The sequence below is a fragment of the Anolis carolinensis genome, chromosome 2, assembly GCF_035594765.1.
Source record: "Anolis carolinensis isolate JA03-04 chromosome 2, rAnoCar3.1.pri, whole genome shotgun sequence".
Taxonomy (NCBI): Eukaryota; Metazoa; Chordata; class Lepidosauria; order Squamata; family Dactyloidae; genus Anolis; species Anolis carolinensis.
In genome coordinates this window covers 188207202-188226647 of record NC_085842.1, presented here as the reverse complement: position 1 = coordinate 188226647, position 19446 = coordinate 188207202, and the positions used below count along the sequence as shown (strand labels likewise).

The following is a 19446-nucleotide window of genomic DNA, read 5'->3' as shown; positions in this document are numbered from 1 at the left end:
TTTAAAGACAGGTAACAGAGGACAAGTAGTGGGGATTTGGGCAAAGTTCTAGAGATATATTTGAGCTGCTTTCAAGTTCTGCACTTATGCCTGCACTGTAATATCTATGTTTTGAAAAAATATATGTATAAAGAGAACAATCTTTTCTTCAAATGCTGATACACCAAACCATTGGGGAAGAATGCTCCAAAATCTAGCCAGATTTTCAAAATACAAATCAAAACAAAAATGCACCAGCATCTACTTACTTTAACAGGTGTCCCAGTTTTAATCTGGGTTGCTTCTTCTTTTCTCTCTAATCTAGAACAAAACCCCAAAATAATAGAAAAGTCAACAAACGAACAACACAAGAGTAAATTAAGTTGGACACAAGTTACTCCAGGAATAATATTATTTAAGCTATCAAATATGAAGATTTTGAAAAAAATGGTACTTTAATTCGAATATCAAAATTAAAGTAGAAATGAACTGCAATCTTATTATACATGTTTTTATCTGTATTGTCAAGGCATCGCTTGTCACCCAAAGGAAAGATACAAATCTTCCAAATAAATAATACACAAACTCATGGTTTTACGCTTATAAGGTAGTTTTCATGTTCAAAGAAACTGAATGGTATGAGGGGATGGCCATGTTTCATCTTCTAAAGTGGGACAGAGTCTGACAATTCCAACTCAATGTCTCTTCTGTTTTTTCATATAATAATAAAGTGCTGGGCAAAATATCAGTCAATGCCAGGCCCCCAGTTGTTTACCACTAAACGTTTAATAAAACATGTCTCAAAAGACATAACATTCTTATTGGTGACAATAGCATCACCATTTTTATCAAGAAATGCCCTCTGATTTTATCACAGACAGAAAATCTTGTCTTTATTATTTCCCAACCTGATATTAATCCATTAATTGGGGGTTGGTTACATAAATAAATGACTGTCATGTGGCTAGATGCAAAACAGTACCCTTCAAGTTCAGCAAGCCACATTTTCTTAGGCTCACTACATAACTAGCAAAGGAGCAGGAGCTATGTCCTTAATGATTCGGGGTTGCCATTTTTGTGTCCTTGCTTTATGTATGTTTCTCAAAATACGATAGGCTTGTGCTTTTGTGCACTGCTACAATCCATTTATTTCTTGCTAGGAAATGCATAAAGAGGGACATTCCTAATCATTAAGTTCCTGGCTAGCAATGCTTACCCTTCTTCTTTGGTTTCTGTTTTGAATCTTTTCACATCTGGTTCCTTGAGAGGGAAATGGAAGACAAATAGTATTGATAAGCCCTCACCTTTTTCTCTTTGTTTAAAAATAAGGTGAAAATTTTATTTTCGTGGATGCATCCTCCAGCATCAATGCATCTCTCCTCAAAGAGCAATTCAGAAACAGCAAAGCTCATGTTTTTTTTTAAAACATATCACACAAAAGTACTTCAGGTTTTGCATTCATATCTCAATCATTTTGAAAAAAAGCAAAATGTTTTTTAAAAACTCTCAGTATCCACATGGGCTCTCATAAATACCTTCTCTCCAAACTGTTCCTCCTCCTCCTCTTCTTCATTTTCTAAGTTAGTCTCTTGCTTCAGCTTTCCATTCACTTCTTCAGATTTACGTTTATTTGACCTATTGCAATCAATCACAATATAGATTTCTTAGAGAAGAAATTGTTCATTGCGCTTAAGAGCAGGAAAAAAAAAACTAAGGATCATTCTATAAGTTTCAATTGTTCAAGGCATGCTTAGTTATAGATGTGCAGGCATTCAATTTGAGCTCACTTTTTCCAAAGCATTTTGCTGACATGACCGAACCAAAGTCTGATCACAGGTCTTACAAGGTCAATGTAGACCCTGACATGGACTTGGTCAGAGCTTGGAAATGTTACTTTTCAGACAACATCCAACCTGCATCCCAGATATTTCCTTTAACTCCTCCTGCTTCGGAGAGCAACTATGACAACACACAATCCCTGACTCTGTCACAGAACTCCTAAGTCACGTTTTCCCAAAGTCTGTCCATGTTTCTTGCCCTGGGGAAGCTTGTTGTTCTTTCTCCAAATCTTATAACATGCTCCTCCAGCTTTTACATATATACACAACAGTTTGTTTGTTCACCTCCTACAACTTCAATGAAGCTATAAATATGGCAATCACAGGAAAAAGAAAATAATGAAAGCTAAAAAGGATATCATTGAAGAAAACACAGAAGCAGCAAGGGGTGGGGGAGGCACACAACTGTTACACACAACCCTACTCACCCTTTGGAAAACATAGCCACTATGGTAGGCTGCTTGCCAGAACTACGAGTGACCCTTGAGCTGCTCGGGGTTTCTGCGAATTAATTTTAAAAACACACACATAAATAACACAAACAGTTGCAGATGCTGGGCATGGAAAGCAGCAGTGCTTTCAAGATGCTCAAAGCAGATATACTTCTCTATAAACTACTACTGGCATGTCTGAATCAGAAAAACCTTCCAACATCTAATGCAGGGGTCCCCAAACTAAGGCCCGGGGGCCAGATGCGGCCCTCCAAGGTCATTTACCTGGCCCCCGCCCTCAGTTTTATAATATAATATTTTTATATCAGTTTTAATAATATAATATTGTATATACATATAATATTGATAGAAATATTATAATGTAATACAATGTAATACTAATAATACCATATAATATTAATTATATATTATATATTACATGTAATATTACTAATAATATTACAATACAGTGGAATAATTCAATATAGTAATATATAATGCTAATATTGTTCTATGCTAGTAATATAATATACAGTAGAGTCTCACTTATCCAACACTCGCTTATCCAACGTTCTGGATTATCCAACACATTTTTGTAGTCAATGTTTTCAATACATCATGATATTTTGGTGCTAAATTCATAAATACAGTAATTACTACATAGCATTACTGTGTATTGAACTACTTTTTCTGTCAAATTTGTTGTATAACATGATGTTTTGGTGCTTAATTTGTAAAATCATAACCTAATTTGATGTTTAATAGGCTTTTCCTTAATCTCTCCTTATTTTCCAACATATTCGCTTATCCAACGTTCTGCCGGCCCGTTTACGTTGGATAAGCGAGACTCTACTGTATTGTATATAGATATAAATTGTAAGCCGCTCTGAGTCCCCTTCAGGGTGAGAAGGACAGGATATAAATGTAGTAAATAAATAAATGATAAATAAATAAAATTTTGACTTAGGCTTGCCCAGAGTCTGAAATGACTTGAAGGCACACAACAACAATAATCCTAATTAACTTGACTATCTCGTTGGCCAGAAGCAGGTCCATACTTCCCATTGAAATCCTGATCGGTTTGAGTTGGTTAAAATTGTTTTTATTTTTAAATATTGTATTTTTCTTTCGTTGTTGTTGTTGTTGTTGTTGTTTTTGCACTACAAGTAAGACATATGCAGTGTGCATAGGAATTTGTTCATTTTTTTTCTTCAAATGATCATTCGGCACCTCCACAGTCTGAAGGATTGTGGACCGGCCCTCTGCTTTAAAAGTTTGAGGACCCCTGATCTAATGTATCTCATCTCAAACTGGATAGAAAGACAAACTTTGTTGCACTTGATGGGAATCAGACAATCTTCCTGATGTTGTAAGTCCCCTGGCCAGCATAGCCAATGATGAGAAATCCTAGAGGGTACAGTCTCAGAGTACCTGCAGGGCCAAGATTCCCACCCTTGATTGATACTCTATTTTTGCTATGTTCTTCATTCTGCTGCAGTCACCTTGAAATGAAGCTAAACAAAGGGACTTATAGGAGATAACTGTTGAGGAATGGAGACATCCTCCCAGCTGTACCCAGTTCTAATGCAGAGCTTGCCGAAGTTGTATCTTAGATTGACACCTTCCAGAATTAAATCCCACCCTCAGACCAAGTTTCCTTATGGCTACTGGTTATGCAGGAGTGTGATTCTGGGAAGTGTCATCCAAAATGCAACTTTGACAGGTTCTGGTTCAGGGTCGGGCACTTATCTCTTACTGGAGCAAACTATGTGAGTACGTGGGAACACATCTAAATCCCATGGTTTACTCAACAGTCCATTTTTATCTTTTGGAGCTCCTCAATAAGGAAACTGTGAAGCCCGCACTCAGCAATATTATTATTTTGTGTCAAAAGCATTGTATTATAAATAAATGTAAAACTGATAAAATAAAGGTATCACAAGCTGATAGATTTAGATCAAAAACGGGAAACAGCGACTGCATTGTCTGTAGCTTTAAACAATTCTTCCTCTGTACATGAGGCAGGGCATTGTGGGCAAGCATACAGATGCTGAGTTGTTTGTTCTGCTCAGCAATACAAAAAATAGAGACAGAAAATGAAGACGTGATGCATCCCCCAGGCTTTAGTGGCAATGAATTTTATGCGTGGCCGGTGCAGTGCAAAGGAGCAAGAAACCGAGTTTTCTTCCTTTTGCTATGTGTGTAGACTTATGGGATGCTGCCTTCCAATGTTTCCCCATATCTCTCAAGCTAGCCATTAACTGGAGGCAGGGTTTCGGAGTTAGGAGACTAAGGCCAATCCAATGCCCTTCTGATGTGTGGCAGACTGCAATTTCCAATTTCCTAAATGTGTGGCTAGTGAGAGTTGTAGTCTAACACATCTGAAGGTTACACATCCACAGAAGTTGTTATACTATATTTCTATTAGCTCATCTACCCATACATATCTGCACTAATTCTTTGAAATCCACCCAATACACTTTTAGAAAGTTTCGCTTCCTTGTTTAGTGGCAAGATTGAAGATATTATCTATTTAAAGCAGAACAGGTAATCAATTTCCCCCCTGCTGAAAGCCAACTTTCCTCAAATGTAATCTGTTGGGACAACAAACTAGCAGCGATCAGAGCCAAGTGTACAGTCAAGTCAAATATTTTATTTTTCTCTCTTTGTTTTTGCCACACTCTCTCTTTCTTCTCTTTGCTGCCTCTTCTACCTTCCCCTCTCCCCAACTGAACCAATTTCTTCCAGAAGGGTCTGGAAATTAAGACAAGTGCCAGATGAGACTAGACCAAAAACTGCAAATGACCCCATGATTGCAGGTTGCCAGCCACAGGATTAAGGAGTGCACCTAAAATTAATAGTTTTCCCATGTCTTTTGCTTAAGCATTCAAATGACTTCTTACTTCGGCTCTCACTGTTGGACTTGCTCTTTCTGCCCTTACGTGCTTTGAGCACAGATGGTGAAGCCAGTGGTGTTGACGAGGAAGATGAGGCTGCCTCTTCAATTTCCATGCCACTGTCCTCTTCTGTCTTGTTGCCCATTCTCTCAGGTTCCTCATCGCTACCATTAGCACAGTTTTCTGCACAGCCATTGGTCTTCTGACCAAGTTCCAGGTTATCTCCATTTTCAAAAGACAGTTCTTTGTGGAGCAAGGCTTTAACTTTGGCCAGATACCGTTCCTGTAGCAGAACAGAAAGATTGACTAGCTAAGCACAGATAATATTTTTAGCTTATTTACTGACCTGCAGGAGAGAAAGGGGCCAAGTAAAGGTAAGTCAATGAATTGTAACTCTTGTGATACTGCTTTAGGGGTCTGTAAGTGAAATTGCTCTCCCAACACTGTATTTCTATTCCTAGTGGTCACTGTACACATACAGTCTAATAATTTTGAGTTCATGGCCTTGTGACTGATAAACATCAGAAAGTTATACAAGTAATTAAGTCACTATGCAAAAAATACTTAATCAAGATTCTTTTCTACACTGAGATTTAACTGAATGTACAAGTCCCACAAAAAGAAAATAACTGAAAGTGGTGAGAAACCTGACATAGGTTTCTTTGAGGATTACATTTCAGAAATTATTCCAGTTAAATGGAGAAGTAGACGGAGTCAGCCCCTAAAACACTTATACAGAACAGGAAGTATCCATGTACCACTAAGAATTAACTACAGTCTACCCTCCACTTTTGTGGGGCTTAGGAGAGCAACTTCCCCCTCCTCACCCCCAAAAGTGAAAAAACAAACAAACAAACAGATATCTCCAGAACCCTTTCAGAAGCAATGGGGGAAGATGGGAGTACCACCATTGTGGTCCTCAGGGTGCTTACTCACTCCTACCTACCTCTTTCTCTGCATGCTGCCTCCAAGGCATCTACACTCCCATGCCTTTTTCTCCACCTACTTATTTGCTTGTGGCACGGGACAGGGGGGCTGGAGATAGAGGTGAAGGACAATGGTAGCAAGGAGGCAGAGGGGAGAATGCTTGTAGACCATCAGTGTAGATGGCTACACACTCATGAATAATCAAATTTGTGATGCAAACACCCCATGAAAAGTTGAGGGTTAAGTGTACTGACCTCAGAAAGCTCTTCTTTGTGAAACTTGGTCTCCAGGTCTTTCAGCTGATTCTGAACATCTGCTTGTAAGAAGCCATGCATCAGACTCAGCTTTTCTTTAACACATTCCTGAAGAAGAGAAGGAGAGTGAGCAACTCTTGCAGTTGGCAACTCTGACCTGCACAGACTTACAGGGAAACAGTGGCAGAAAGGCAAAGTCAGACTCATGACTCTCTACTGAACAACAGGGGAAATGAAAATGGATGCACTCACTCTTTCTCCAAGGCCATCTTCATTCCTCTCCAGATCTTTTAGCCTGTTAAAAACAAAAACAAAACAAAACATTTTTTACATTAGAAGGAAGTCTCTTTCTCCCTCTTGTTTTTAAAAGACACTTTAATATCTCGGTTGTACTGGTGAAGTAAAGAAGAGGCAACCACAACTGAACTCTACACTCTATCATAACCATTCTTCTCACAAGATGAAATGACTGCAGGGGATCTGCATGAAACATGGAAACTCAAATCACTTGAGTTCAGGATATTTACAGAAAAGTGCAAGGGTTCACAATTTCACAGATTCCTTCTTCTTCATGATGACAAAGTCAGCAAAAAGCTATACAAAGAAGGAGCACACAAGCTTGAGATTGTTCCTGACCTCTCCCTGCACAAATCCCAGAAATGAAGAACGACCTGAGACCCCTTCCACACAGCTGAATAAAATCCCACATTATCTGCTTTGAACTGGAATATAATAAAAGACAGAAAATCCCACAATATCTGCTTTATACTGAGTTATCTGAGTCCACACTGCGGACTCAGTGTGGACTCAGATAACTCAGTTTAAAGCAGATATTGTGGGATTTTCTGTCTTTTATTATTCTGTGTTATATGGCAGTGTGGAAGGGCCCAGAGAAGTGCCTTCCTCTCTATGGAAGTTGCAAATACAAACCTTCATACACTCCCTTTGGCGTGCTGTGCTTAAGAAAATGTGATATAGCTTCTGAAGTCAGTGAGACACCTAAGAATATTCTCCTGGTTGAAAATCCCAACTGTATCACATCCCAACACATGCCTATACTACTTCTGCACAGTTTGATCTTCTTGAAGTTTCTTTGAGATGAACTGTTTCAGTTAAGGAAATAACAGAAATCTGGTTCTGTCTTCTTGGAAGATACTATAGTGAGATCATGCAGTTGCACGGATCATAACTGAAGCATTAACTATTAAGAGTCAGATTCAATAAGATATACTACAAATGTTCTCTCAAAAAGCATGGGCAGAAAAGCATGTTTCAAAGCAGAAAATATCAATCATTTCAAGAATGGCAGCCACTTGTAATCCTATCATCAGTATCTATGTTTTCCTCTCTCCCACCATCAAGACTAATGAATGACAAAAAATAATAATAGTGATGGTGCTGCTACTGAGATTCATGTTCAACCACAGCTGAAGAGGAATGTCTTAAGGTAACTGTGTTCATGTGGCACTAATAACGTATTTGCAGCCCTGAAACCCATAATGCTTCTCCGTAGTGATTTTTTAAAAAATGAAACATTGTTTTCTCACTCCTGAAGGCCTTCAGGAGAAACAGTTCTATGTTACAAGGAGCCACTGGACTACTCCCAACCTTCCTCCTGAAACTCTGTTTAAAACGTTGGAGGGAAAAAAGGAAGACAGTCAAAGCAACAAAACAGCAACAAACAATTGGATTTTCCTTACAATTCTAAGGTGGAGTTGTTTTATTTTTGCACCTTTCTAATGATAGATCCCAAGGTTCAGAAATTGTTCTTTCTGACTCTGTGAAACTAGGTTATATGTCTTCTAGCTTCAGAATTCTATATAATGGCCTCCTTGTGCATCTTGACTCCTGCCACCCACCAGGTCCTAATACAAAGAGTTTTACTTCATATGCAGATTTTTGGTGGCTGCTCCCAGTCTTTGGAACTCCCTCCCAAGAGAGAACAGGATGGCCAGTTACTGCTTGCCTTTCACAAGAAAGTTAAGACATTTCTTTGCCATCAGTCATTTTGGGGAGGATGAGGGGCACACTGCTAGGGAAGTTGTGGGGGGGGGGGGGGGAGTTGGGGAGCATATTTAGCTCTAAGTGCAATTGTAATTGTACAATTTTTATTGTATCTTAACTGTATTTTAACTTATACCAATGATACAAATGTTTAATTGTTTTTGAACTGTTTTTAATTTTTATATTTGCTGTTTTTAAATTTATTGGGTTGTGTCATGTAATTGTGAGTTGCCTTGAATCCCCATGGAGAGAAAGGTAAGGTAGAAATAAAGTAAATAAAGAAATAATGATAGCATCTTTGATCAAGAGTACCTCAAAGACACTACATTTTAGTGCAGAGGAATATCTAAGGAGGCAAAAGAACTGCCCTGAATGGAAGAGTAAGAGAAATTATGTTTGCATCCTTTGGTCTCTGACCCTGCTAGTGATCATGGTTGAGATACATCTCTGCCCCCATACCCAGCCATTTGTCTCAGGAGGACTCAACACTACATAATGCTATTCAAGTAAACCTCAGGTCAAGAAACAAGAAAGGGAACACAATGCTGGCACCCAAAAGTTCTCACATCTGAAGGTTCAGTAAGCTTAAAGCAGAATTCTACAACTTTATGTCTTCAGATGTCTTCAACTCACACCACCCAGACAGCATGGCCATGACATCTCAGGGGGACATAACTTTTGCAAAGTCTGCTTTAAATATACCCAGTTAGACCCTCAATATTAGGAAAGAACGAACAACACAAAAACATATATAAGAAAATGAAAGAGGCATCTTCTATCAGGTGATGAAACCCATCCCTTCACAGACACCATAGGCTTAAAGTTCCAATTCACAACGTTCTTTTAAATAAATTTAGAAAGTGCTAAACCTTCAGGGAGAGACCACAGAGGAACAGCCTAAGCAAACACATCAAAGGTGGATGTCATACGAAGATGGAGCAATTTGTTTCCTGCAGCTCAAGGCATGCAGAAATGATTTCAAGGTGCAGGAAAAGAGATTTCACCTAAACATTAGGAAGAACTTTCTGGTGATTAGAACTGTTCAGCAGTGGAATATGCTGCCTCAGTGTGTGTTTTTAAAACTTTCTCTGGGTGCCATTTGTTGGGAGAGCTTTGATAGTCTTCATGCTTGGCAGAACAGGGAATGGACTTGATGTCCTCTTGCAACTCTAATTCTGATTCTAAGAAACAGACATTTTAACAACCCCAGAGGGAAGGAATAAAAGAAGAACAGGTTACCCTAAAGAGTTAATATCAGATTGGGAACCCAGTTCACTTCCCTGTATGCAAACAATAACTGCTGGAGCTTGATGTCCCAGTCATGCGGGTGTTGCTGACTGTAAGACTTAATCATTTTAATCAAAGTCTTATTCAGGTTTTCAACAAGGCTGTTGGTTTGTGGATGATAGGCTGAAGATGTCAAATGCCTTATACCATATAGTTCCAGCAATCTTTCCATTTTTGGTTTATAGATGCCATGTTTAATTGTGTTTTAAAAGGGTCAATATTTCAGTTATTGCATCTCTGCACTCAAGAGTTGGTTGCCATGGGGAAGTGGGCGGAGCCAACTGCCGTTTTGGTGGAGAAGTGCAGGTTTGAAAAGAAGCAGTTAGTCTGTGCCCTGATGAGGTACAGTGAAGACTGACCCTAAGTTGATGGGATCAGGGAGACTCAATTGCTTATTTTTGAGTCAGTTTAAAATAAGTTTGGTGACTTATTTTAAGGTAGTCTGTCTCCTGATAAGGAACAGATAATCTGTGATTGTAATTCACAGGGTGACTGCAGGTTAAAGCAGTTGAGAAAGAAGTGACATTTTAAGGAGTTTGAAACACCTCATTCTAGTTTGCAACTGTTAATCAAAGTGCCTCTAAAGAGAAAGTTACTGTAACCATTAAGCTCTGTGCTTGAATAAACGTGTTATTGTCTTTCAAACATCTCAGTTTCTGTCACATATATTACCATCAAGAGTAAATAAGAAGGAAGAAAAACAAAATTTAAAAGGTCTCCTCTCTGAGTAGCTAGTGGCTGCATCTTCCCATAGTGGTGGCAAGCGTTGATAATCCCCTTAACATCTGGTGGCCGCATTATAAACATCTTTACATCTGGTGGCAGCATTATAAACATCTTTACATTTGGTGGCAGCGTTTAAATAAAAACATCTTTTCACTGGTGGCAGCGGTTATAATAATGTAATTTAATATTATCTATATATATAAAAGAGTGATGGCATCACAGCAATTCACAAAACAACAAAAGTACAGGCCCCCCAACCTCAAAATTTGACAACACAACCCATCATCCACGCCTCAAGGTTGATACAACAAAAAGAAAAGAAAAATAAAGTCCTAATTAGAGGGAGAGCAATAATTTTTTTTATCCTATTACTGCCAGTTTAGAGGGCTAATCTCTGCCCACTTGGTTGCCTAGCAACCAAGGGACAACCAGGTTTCAGTTAAGGGACAGGCAGATTTAGGCCTCACTTAGACTTCTTCCACAGATTATCTAATTTGCACTGGATTATATGGCAGTGTAGACCCAAGGCCCTTCCACACAGCTATATAACCCATTTATAATCTTATATTATCTGCTTTGCACTGGATTATCTTGACTCCACACTACCATATAATCCACTTCAGTGTGCATTTTATACAGCTGTGAAGAAGGGGCCTCAGATAATCCAGTTCTGAGCAGATAATATAAGATTAGAAATATACAGTAGAGTCTCACTTATCCAACGTAAACAGGCCGGCAGGATAAGTGAATATGTTGGATAATAAGAAGGGGTTCAGGAAAAGCCAATTAAACATCAAATTAGGTAATGATTATACAAATTAAGCACCAAAACATCATATTATACAACAAATTTGACAGAAAAAGTAGTTCCATGCGCAGTAATGCTATGTAGTATTTACAGTAGAGTCTCACTTATCCAACACTCGCTTATCCAACGTTCTGGATTATCCAACGCATTTTTGTAGTCAATGCTTTCAATATATCGTGATATTTTGGTGCTAAATTCATAAATACAGTAATTACTATATAGCATTACTGTGTACTGAACTACTTTTTCTGACAAATTTGTTGTCTAACATGATGTTTTGGTGCTTAATTTGTAAAATCATAACTTAATTTGATGTTTAATAGGGTTATCCTTAATTCCCCATTATCCAACATATTCGCTTATCCAACGTTCTGCCGGCCCGTTTATGTTGGATAAGTGAGACTCTACTGTACTGTATTTACAAATTTACCACTAAAATATCACAATGAATTTAAAACACTGACTACAAAAACATTGATTATGAAAAGGCAGACTGCGTTGGATAATCCAGAACATTGTATAAGCGAATGTTGGATAAGTGAGATTCTTCTTTAATATGAAATAATTACTGGGATAGAATAATGCAGAACAATATAATCTCTAAAACCAGGACAGTAAATAAACAGGGGAATTCCACACAGGAAACAATCGGGGCCAGCTAACACCTCCCAACAAAGTATTCCCATCATCAAAGTCTGGCAAATCCTCTGTTTTCTCAGGGCCACAGACAGTAGAAGCACATAAAATATCGCAAACAACACCACTCTGAAAACAAGGGAATTCCAGACAGGAAACAATCAGGGCCAGCTAACACCTCCCAACAAAAAATTCACTCAGGGAGGAAACAGCCAGGCTTTAAAGCTGCAAGGCCATTACATCCTAATCATTTTTCCTAATTGCAGCATCCATACTTGCCTCCAACAAACAAAAAAAACCAATCAGAAATATTGTATATTCACAACCTTTAAGAAATAATATCCCCTGATGGCGCAGCGTGTTAAAGCGCTGAGCTGCTGAACTTCTGGACCGAAAGGCCACAGGTTTGAATTGGGGGAGCGGAGAGAGCCCCCACTGTTAGCCCCAGCTTCTGCCAACCCAGAAGTTCGAAAACATGCAAATGTGAGTGCATCAATAGGTACTGCTCCGGCGGGAAGGCAACGCCGCTCCATGTAGTCATCCCACATGACCTTGGAGGAGTCTACGGACAACGCCGGCTCTTCGGCTTAGAAATGGAGATGAGCACCAACCTCCAGAGTCAGACACGACTGGACTTAATGTCTGGGGAAAACCTTTACCCTTGACCTTAACTACCACCAATTCCTCAATACTTTATTTCCAATACCACCATACTTCGCCACAGCAACGCGTGGCCGGGCACAGCTAGTATAATATATATAATTAAATAAAAACTCCATCTCCACAGGCCGGGTGGCCATCTTTTGGGAGAGCTTTGATAGTCTTCATGCTTGGCAGAACAGGGAATGGACTTGATGTCTCTAGTGTCCTCTTGCAACTCTAATTCTGATTCTATGAAACAGACATTTTAACAACCCCAGAGGGAAGGAAGGAAAGAATAACCCTTTTGCACTGTGAAAAAATGTCTAGATGTACCAAACTTCAAATAATACAGCAGTGAATCTTATTGAAATGAGACTTCTGGCCTAAGAATAACACAGTGTTGTGTTAGAGGATCTAGAAAATGTCTAGATAGGATATATTTTGTAGGACTTGGACAAATGAAACTACTGATATTTGTCCTGTGGATAAAGGATTCATACTGTAGTTTTTATGCTGAAGGCAGATGGGAACACAGTCACACAAGTCCCCAGGGCTTCAACTGATTTCCTATTGGAAAGCAGGATTTCAGTTGCACATCTTCGCATCATCCTCTTCCTGCAGGACCAGCTAAGAAACACAAGCTTGCTAGTTTACTGATAAAATTTAACTTGGGATGTTTTGAGAAGAAAGCTTTTCACATTTATCTTAGTACTTGTTCTTTGAACTGAAACTATGGGAGGAAGCATGGGTTAACTGGGACCCTTGAGGAAATAAATATCTCTTCCTATAATTCAACATGAGGCTCCCACATGAGTGACTACACAACAAGGGCCAGCATCATAATAATAATAAATAACTTTATTTTTGTTTCCCGCCTCCATCACCCCGAAGGGACTCGGGGCGGCTCACATGGGGACAAGCTCAGCACACAAGTTAAAACACAGAACAATCAATTAAAAACATAACTACATCTATATCTATATATCTATATATCTTCTATATATATATATAATAAAAGTGAATGTTTGTATGTTTGTATCAGCGTTTTTATTGGTCAGGCGGTGTATGTGCTTGCGTTTTGATTGGCCTGGCGGAATATGGCTCAGCTTTCTGATTGGCTGGGCGGAATGTGACAGCTTTCTGATTGGTCGCCATTTTCATAGGCCACTGGGATCGCTAAGGGAAAAACTACTAACAACTGGCTTCGTTCGGCCTACTTCTCTCCTCAGAACGACGCTAGCTATGGGACAGTTAACAGCCTTCGGCCTACACTTTGGTAATCAAAAACACCACTGCCACCACCAGGAAGGCCCGACATGGACCAAACTTGACACACATAACCCTTAGGACCCATGAACCCACTGACAACGGATGGCCCCCTTTGGCCCCTCTGCTGACATGTTTAAGGCCTTCCAGGCTGGCCCCATGCTGCTAGGCCCAAAAGGAGGACGCCATCTTGCCTCAGCTTTCAACTTCTTTGTAAGGCCCTACTTTCTTCAAAAGACAGCAGAGAACATTGTTATTATCTTTTTAATGATATGCTTATGAACACTTCTAACCCCCAAAGCCCCAATCCAAGCCTACTTTGATCATTTTGCTAACACGTTTCAGGCCTTGCAGCCTGGCTCCATTGTGCTAGGCCGCAAAAGAGGCGGCCATCTTCCCTGTTCCACATGGTTCCAAACAGAGCAGCTTTTGCCTGGGTCTTTTGGATACAGCACTCTCCTTCAACAAGGTCAGGCGGCAAGTACGTATATAGGTTGATCTTGGGCTGATGGAAGTAGCACCACATCAAGTAGGAAATAAGGTACCACTTATAAAGTGGGGAGGCAAATTTAACTAATTTACGACGTTGGAATGAGGAAGTGCCGTCGCAGTGGATGATGAAGCAGCTGTTCTCCCCTGTGGCCAGAATTGAACATCCCCTCAGGAGAAGGTTAAATTGCCTCTGCGTCTGTGTCTGTCTCGGTTCTGTGTGTGTATGGGCATTGAATGTTTGCCCTATATGTATATAATGTGATCTGTTTATATATATATAAATAGTTCTGTTTATATGGTTATGCATTTTATAATAGCTTTATTCTTAAAATCCAAAATCCAAAAATGCCCATTTCTACCAAATGAACCCAGGCAACATCAGGTACTTAGGCAACATTATTTATTTATTTATTTATTTACGGTATTTATATTTCGCCCTTCTCACCCCGAAGGGGACTCAGGGCGGATCACATTATGTACATATAGGGCAAACATTCAATGCCCATATACACATAGAACTGAGAGATCATCCACTGTGATGGCACTTCCTCATTCCAACGTCATAAATTAGTTAAATTTCCTACTTGATAGATGCAACTATCTTTCGGGTTGCTAGGTCAGCAACGAGCAGGGGCTATTTTTTTTAATTGACGGTGCTCACCCCGCCACGGGATGGCCTCGAACTCATGACCTCATGGTCAGAGTGATTTATTGCAGCAGGCTGCTCACCAGCCTGTGCCACAGGATGTTGTGGATGTTGTCCATCTACAACCTTATGCATTTTATTAATGGGATAATTCATTTAAAAAAATTTAAAATCCCCTTTCAAATAACCCGGGCATCGCCAGGTACCCAACCAGGTATATAGTAATAAAAGTCAGTGTTTGTGGGTATGTATGTGTGTGTGTATGTGGCAGTGTATACTTCCGCCCTGGGATCTGACTCCCATAGACCACTGCAACCCCCCATAAAAGATGCATCTGGAGCAGTTTGGACAAGGATGGACCATGGACGAAGGAATTTGCAGTACCATCACCTGCTTTACAGACCACACAACCCCCACCAATGACAGACTAGGACCAAGCTTGGAACACAAACTCCCTATGACTTTCAACCCTGGCGAGCTTTGGTGAAGGATGGAACATGGATGATAAGATCTGAAGTACCTTCACCCACATCCAGAGACTATTCCTAACCTCCTCAGTCATTTATCTGTACCAAAGATGGCACACACCCCCATGAATACAGTAGAGTCTCACTTATCCAACACTCACTTATCCAACGTTCTGGATTATCCAACGCATTTTTGTAGTCAATGTTTTCAAAACATCGTGATATTTTGGTGCTAAATTTGTAAATCCAGTAATTACTACATAGCATTAATGTGTAATGAACTACTTTTTCTGTCAAATTTGTTGTATAACATGATGTTTTGGTGCTTAATTTGTAAAATCATAACCTATTTTGATGTTTAATAGGCTTAATTGGATAATCTCTCCTTATTATCCAACATATTCACTTATCCAACGTTCTGTCGGCCCGTTTATGTTGGATAAGTGAGACTCTATTGTAATAAAAGTCAGTGTTTGTATGTATCAGCGTTTTGATTGGCCTGGCGGAATATGTGCTCGCGTTTTGATTGGCCTGGCGGAATATGGATCAGCTTTCTGACTGGCCGGCCGGAATATGGCCCAGCTTTCTGATTGGCCTCCACTTTCACAGGCCACTGGGACCGCTGAGGCAAAAACTACTACCAACTGGCTTCGTTCGGCCTACTTCTCTCCTCAGAACGACGCTAGCTTTTGTACAGTTAACAGCTTTCGGCCTACACTTTGGTAATCCAAAACACCACTGGGACCACTAGGAAGGCTGGACCAAACTTGACACACATAACCCCTACAACCCATGAACCCACTGACAACGGATGTGGACCACATAGACCCAACATGCCCAACTGTCATACTCATAATAAAAAACTTTGGTTCTAAGAATTACAGTTCACTCACACATTCACAGCATTCTGAATCCAACTAATGATGGAAAATAATTATGTTTTAATGCTTCCTTTTCAACAATGTTTGTGGGTATGTTTATCAAAACTCTACCCCCTCACCTCACCTCCTTCAGCGCTTCTACCGACAGGCTGCTAGGCCCGGCTAGGCCCAAAGGAGGGGGTCATCTTCACCCCTTAATACTGTTCCAAAGAAGACAGGTTTTCCCTGGCTCATTGGGACATAGTATTATTCACAGCACACTAAAGAGAAAATAATGACTATCTTTTAAATCTTTCTTTTAAGGATGGTTTACCCCCCCCCCCCCCAGTTTTTACTGAGGCAAAAAACTACCACAGAGCAGGCTTTGGCCTACTCACTCTAACAGGCCTGACACATACAGTCCCCATGGCCCACTATACACCCGGGCACTGTTTGGGGTGGGATGGAGCATGGATGATGGACTTGCATATGGGAGTTGTAGTTCACCTTCCCCCACTGAACACAGCTATGTCTTATTTATACTACTATTGCTTGACGTTACTTTTATGTTTTATTTATATGGTGGATGTTAGCACGTGGCTTAATGACCTTCCAAGCCACTTTGGGTCCATTGCAGAAAGGCGGGGGAGAAATATCAAAAATAAATAAATAAATAAATAAATAAATAAATGTCTCAATTGTATGTATGGTTGGAATGACCTTCTGTCGGGAGGGCTTGAATGGACTCTTCCTTTGTGGCAGAAAGGGCTGGACTGGATGACCTTCAGAGACCCCTTTCAAATCTAGGACTCTATCTATCTCCCAATCGTATTTGTGACTGGATGGCCATCTGTTGGGAGGGCTTGGATGGTGTCTTCCTCTATGGCAGAAGGGAGTTCAACTAGATGGCCTTTGAGCACCCCTTCTAACTCTAGGATTTTATGGAAGCCTTTAAACCAGGCACGGGCCAACTTGGGCCCTCCAGCTGTTTTGGACTCCAACTCACACAATTCCAGACAGCCTACCCCATGATGCGCTTTATGTCCTGGTGCCGTTTGCGGGATGATGGACCATGGGTGATGGGATATGTAGTACTTTCAATCACTACGATTCCCACAGGCCACTGCGATGCCCACCAGTGACGGAACTGGACCAAACTTGGCACACAGATGGAACATGTAGTACCTTCACTCTCTTCTTGAGACCACAGCAACTGCTACAAATGACAGAACTGAACCAAATCTGGTATATATATATCCCAAATGACACACTTTATATGTTGCAGCAGTTTGGGGGAGGACAGACCAAGGACGATGGGAGTTGCAGTACCTTCATCCAATTCACCTCCCACAGGCCACTGTGATTCCCATGAAGGACAAAACTGTACCAAACTTGATACACAGGTGCAATGTGGCCCCCTTTACGTCCTGATCCGGTTTGGTGCAGCATGGACCATGGATGATGGGATTTGCAGTACCCTCACCCAATTCACCTCCCACGGACCACTGTGATACCCATGAAAGACAAAACTGTACCATACTTGACACACAGGTGCAATGTCACACAATTTATGTCCTGGTGTTGTTTGCAGAAGAATGCACCAAGGATGATGGGATTTCCAGTACTTTCATCCAATTCACCTCCCACAGACCACTGTGATGCCCATGAATGATGAAACTGTACCAAACTTGACATATAGGTGCAATGTGGCCCACTTTACGTCCTCCTATCATTTGAGGGAACAACAGACCATGGATGGTGTGATTGACAGTATCTTCACTCACTTCCCCAGACCACTGCGACCCCCACCAGTGTCTGATCAAGACCGAACTAGACACATCGACTCCCCATGACCTACTTTACATGCTGGAGCTGTTTGCAGGGGGATGGACCATGGACTTGCATATGGGAGTTGTAGTTCACCCACACCAACTAAAGCCAACTGACACTGGATCGAGACTAAACTTGGAACAAAGGCAAATAATTCCGTTCTCAAATAACCCGGGCACCGCCGGGTCCCCAAGCTAGTATATAATAAAAGTCAGTGTTTGTATGTACAGTAGAGTCTCACTTATCCAACACTCGCTTATCCAACGCTCTGGATTATCCAACGCATTTTTGTAGTCAATGTTTTCAATATATCGTGATATTTTGGTGCTAAATTCGTAAATACTGTAATTACAACATAACATTACTGCGTATTGAACTACTTTTTCTGTTAAATTTGTTGTAAAACATGATGTTTTGGTGCTTAATTTGTAAAATCATAACCTAATTTGATGTTTAATAGGCTTCTTCTTAATCTCTCCTTATTATCCAACATATTCGCTTATCCAACGTTCTGCCGGCCCGTTTATGTTGGATAAGTGAGACTCTACTGTATCAGCGTTTTGATTGGCCTGGCGGAATATGTGCTCGCGTATTGATTGATAAAGGGTAGCCCACTTTACATCCTGGTGCAGTTTGGGGGAGGAGGGACCATGGATGATGGGACTTACACTATCTTCACTCACTTCCTGGGACTACTGTGACCTCCACCAATGACTGCTCAAGACCAAACCTGGCACATAGAGCCACCATGGCCCACTCTACATCTTGGTGAGGTTTGAAAGAGCTTGGACCTTGCATGATGGGACTTACAGTATGTTCACTTACTTCCCGAGACCACTGTCACCCCCATCAATGTCTCATCAAGACCAAACTTGACACAGACAACACCCAGGACTCACTCTACACCCAGGTGCAGTTTGGAAGATGATGGACCATGGACGATGAGACTTCCAATACCTTCACTCAGTTCCTGAGAGCACCGCGATCCACACAAATGACTGATCAAGACCAAACATGGTACAAGGAGCCCCCATGACCTACTCTACATACTGGCTCTGTTTGGAGAGGGATGGACACTTGACGATGGCACTTGCATATGGGAGTTGGAGCTCACCCGCACCCACTGAACCCACCTGACATTGGATATAGGCTACACTTGGAACACAGGCAAACAATGCCTTTCTCAAATGACCCGGGCACCGCCGGGTCCCCAAGCTGGTATATAATAAAAGTCAGTGTTTGTATGTGCCAGTGTTTTGATTGGCCGAGCAGCGTATGCGCCAACGTTTTGATTGGCCTGCCGGAAAATGGGCTTTCTGATTGGCTGCCACTTTCACAGGCCACTGGGACCCCTGAGGCAAAAACTACTACCAGCAGGCTTCGGCCTACTCTCTCTCCTCAGAACGACGCCAGCTTTGGTACACTTAACAGCCTTCGGCCTACACTTTTGTAATCA

At 40.8% G+C, this 19446-nt stretch overlaps 1 protein-coding gene across 1 annotated transcript in view; it reads right to left on the bottom strand.

Annotated features, from left to right (window-relative positions):
• Positions 1-19446, bottom strand: part of dnmt1 (DNA methyltransferase 1) — a 79508-nt gene that overhangs the window by 46672 nt on the left and 13390 nt on the right. The window contains exons 2-8 of the mRNA XM_008119756.3: positions 6579-6621; positions 6327-6434; positions 5152-5428; positions 2246-2318; positions 1515-1614; positions 1196-1239; positions 249-300 (exon numbers count right to left, since the gene is read on the bottom strand). Of these exons, the coding sequence (XP_008117963.2) occupies positions 249-300; positions 1196-1239; positions 1515-1614; positions 2246-2318; positions 5152-5428; positions 6327-6434; positions 6579-6621 (697 nt within the window). The remainder of the gene's footprint in view (positions 1-248; positions 301-1195; positions 1240-1514; positions 1615-2245; positions 2319-5151; positions 5429-6326; positions 6435-6578; positions 6622-19446) is intronic.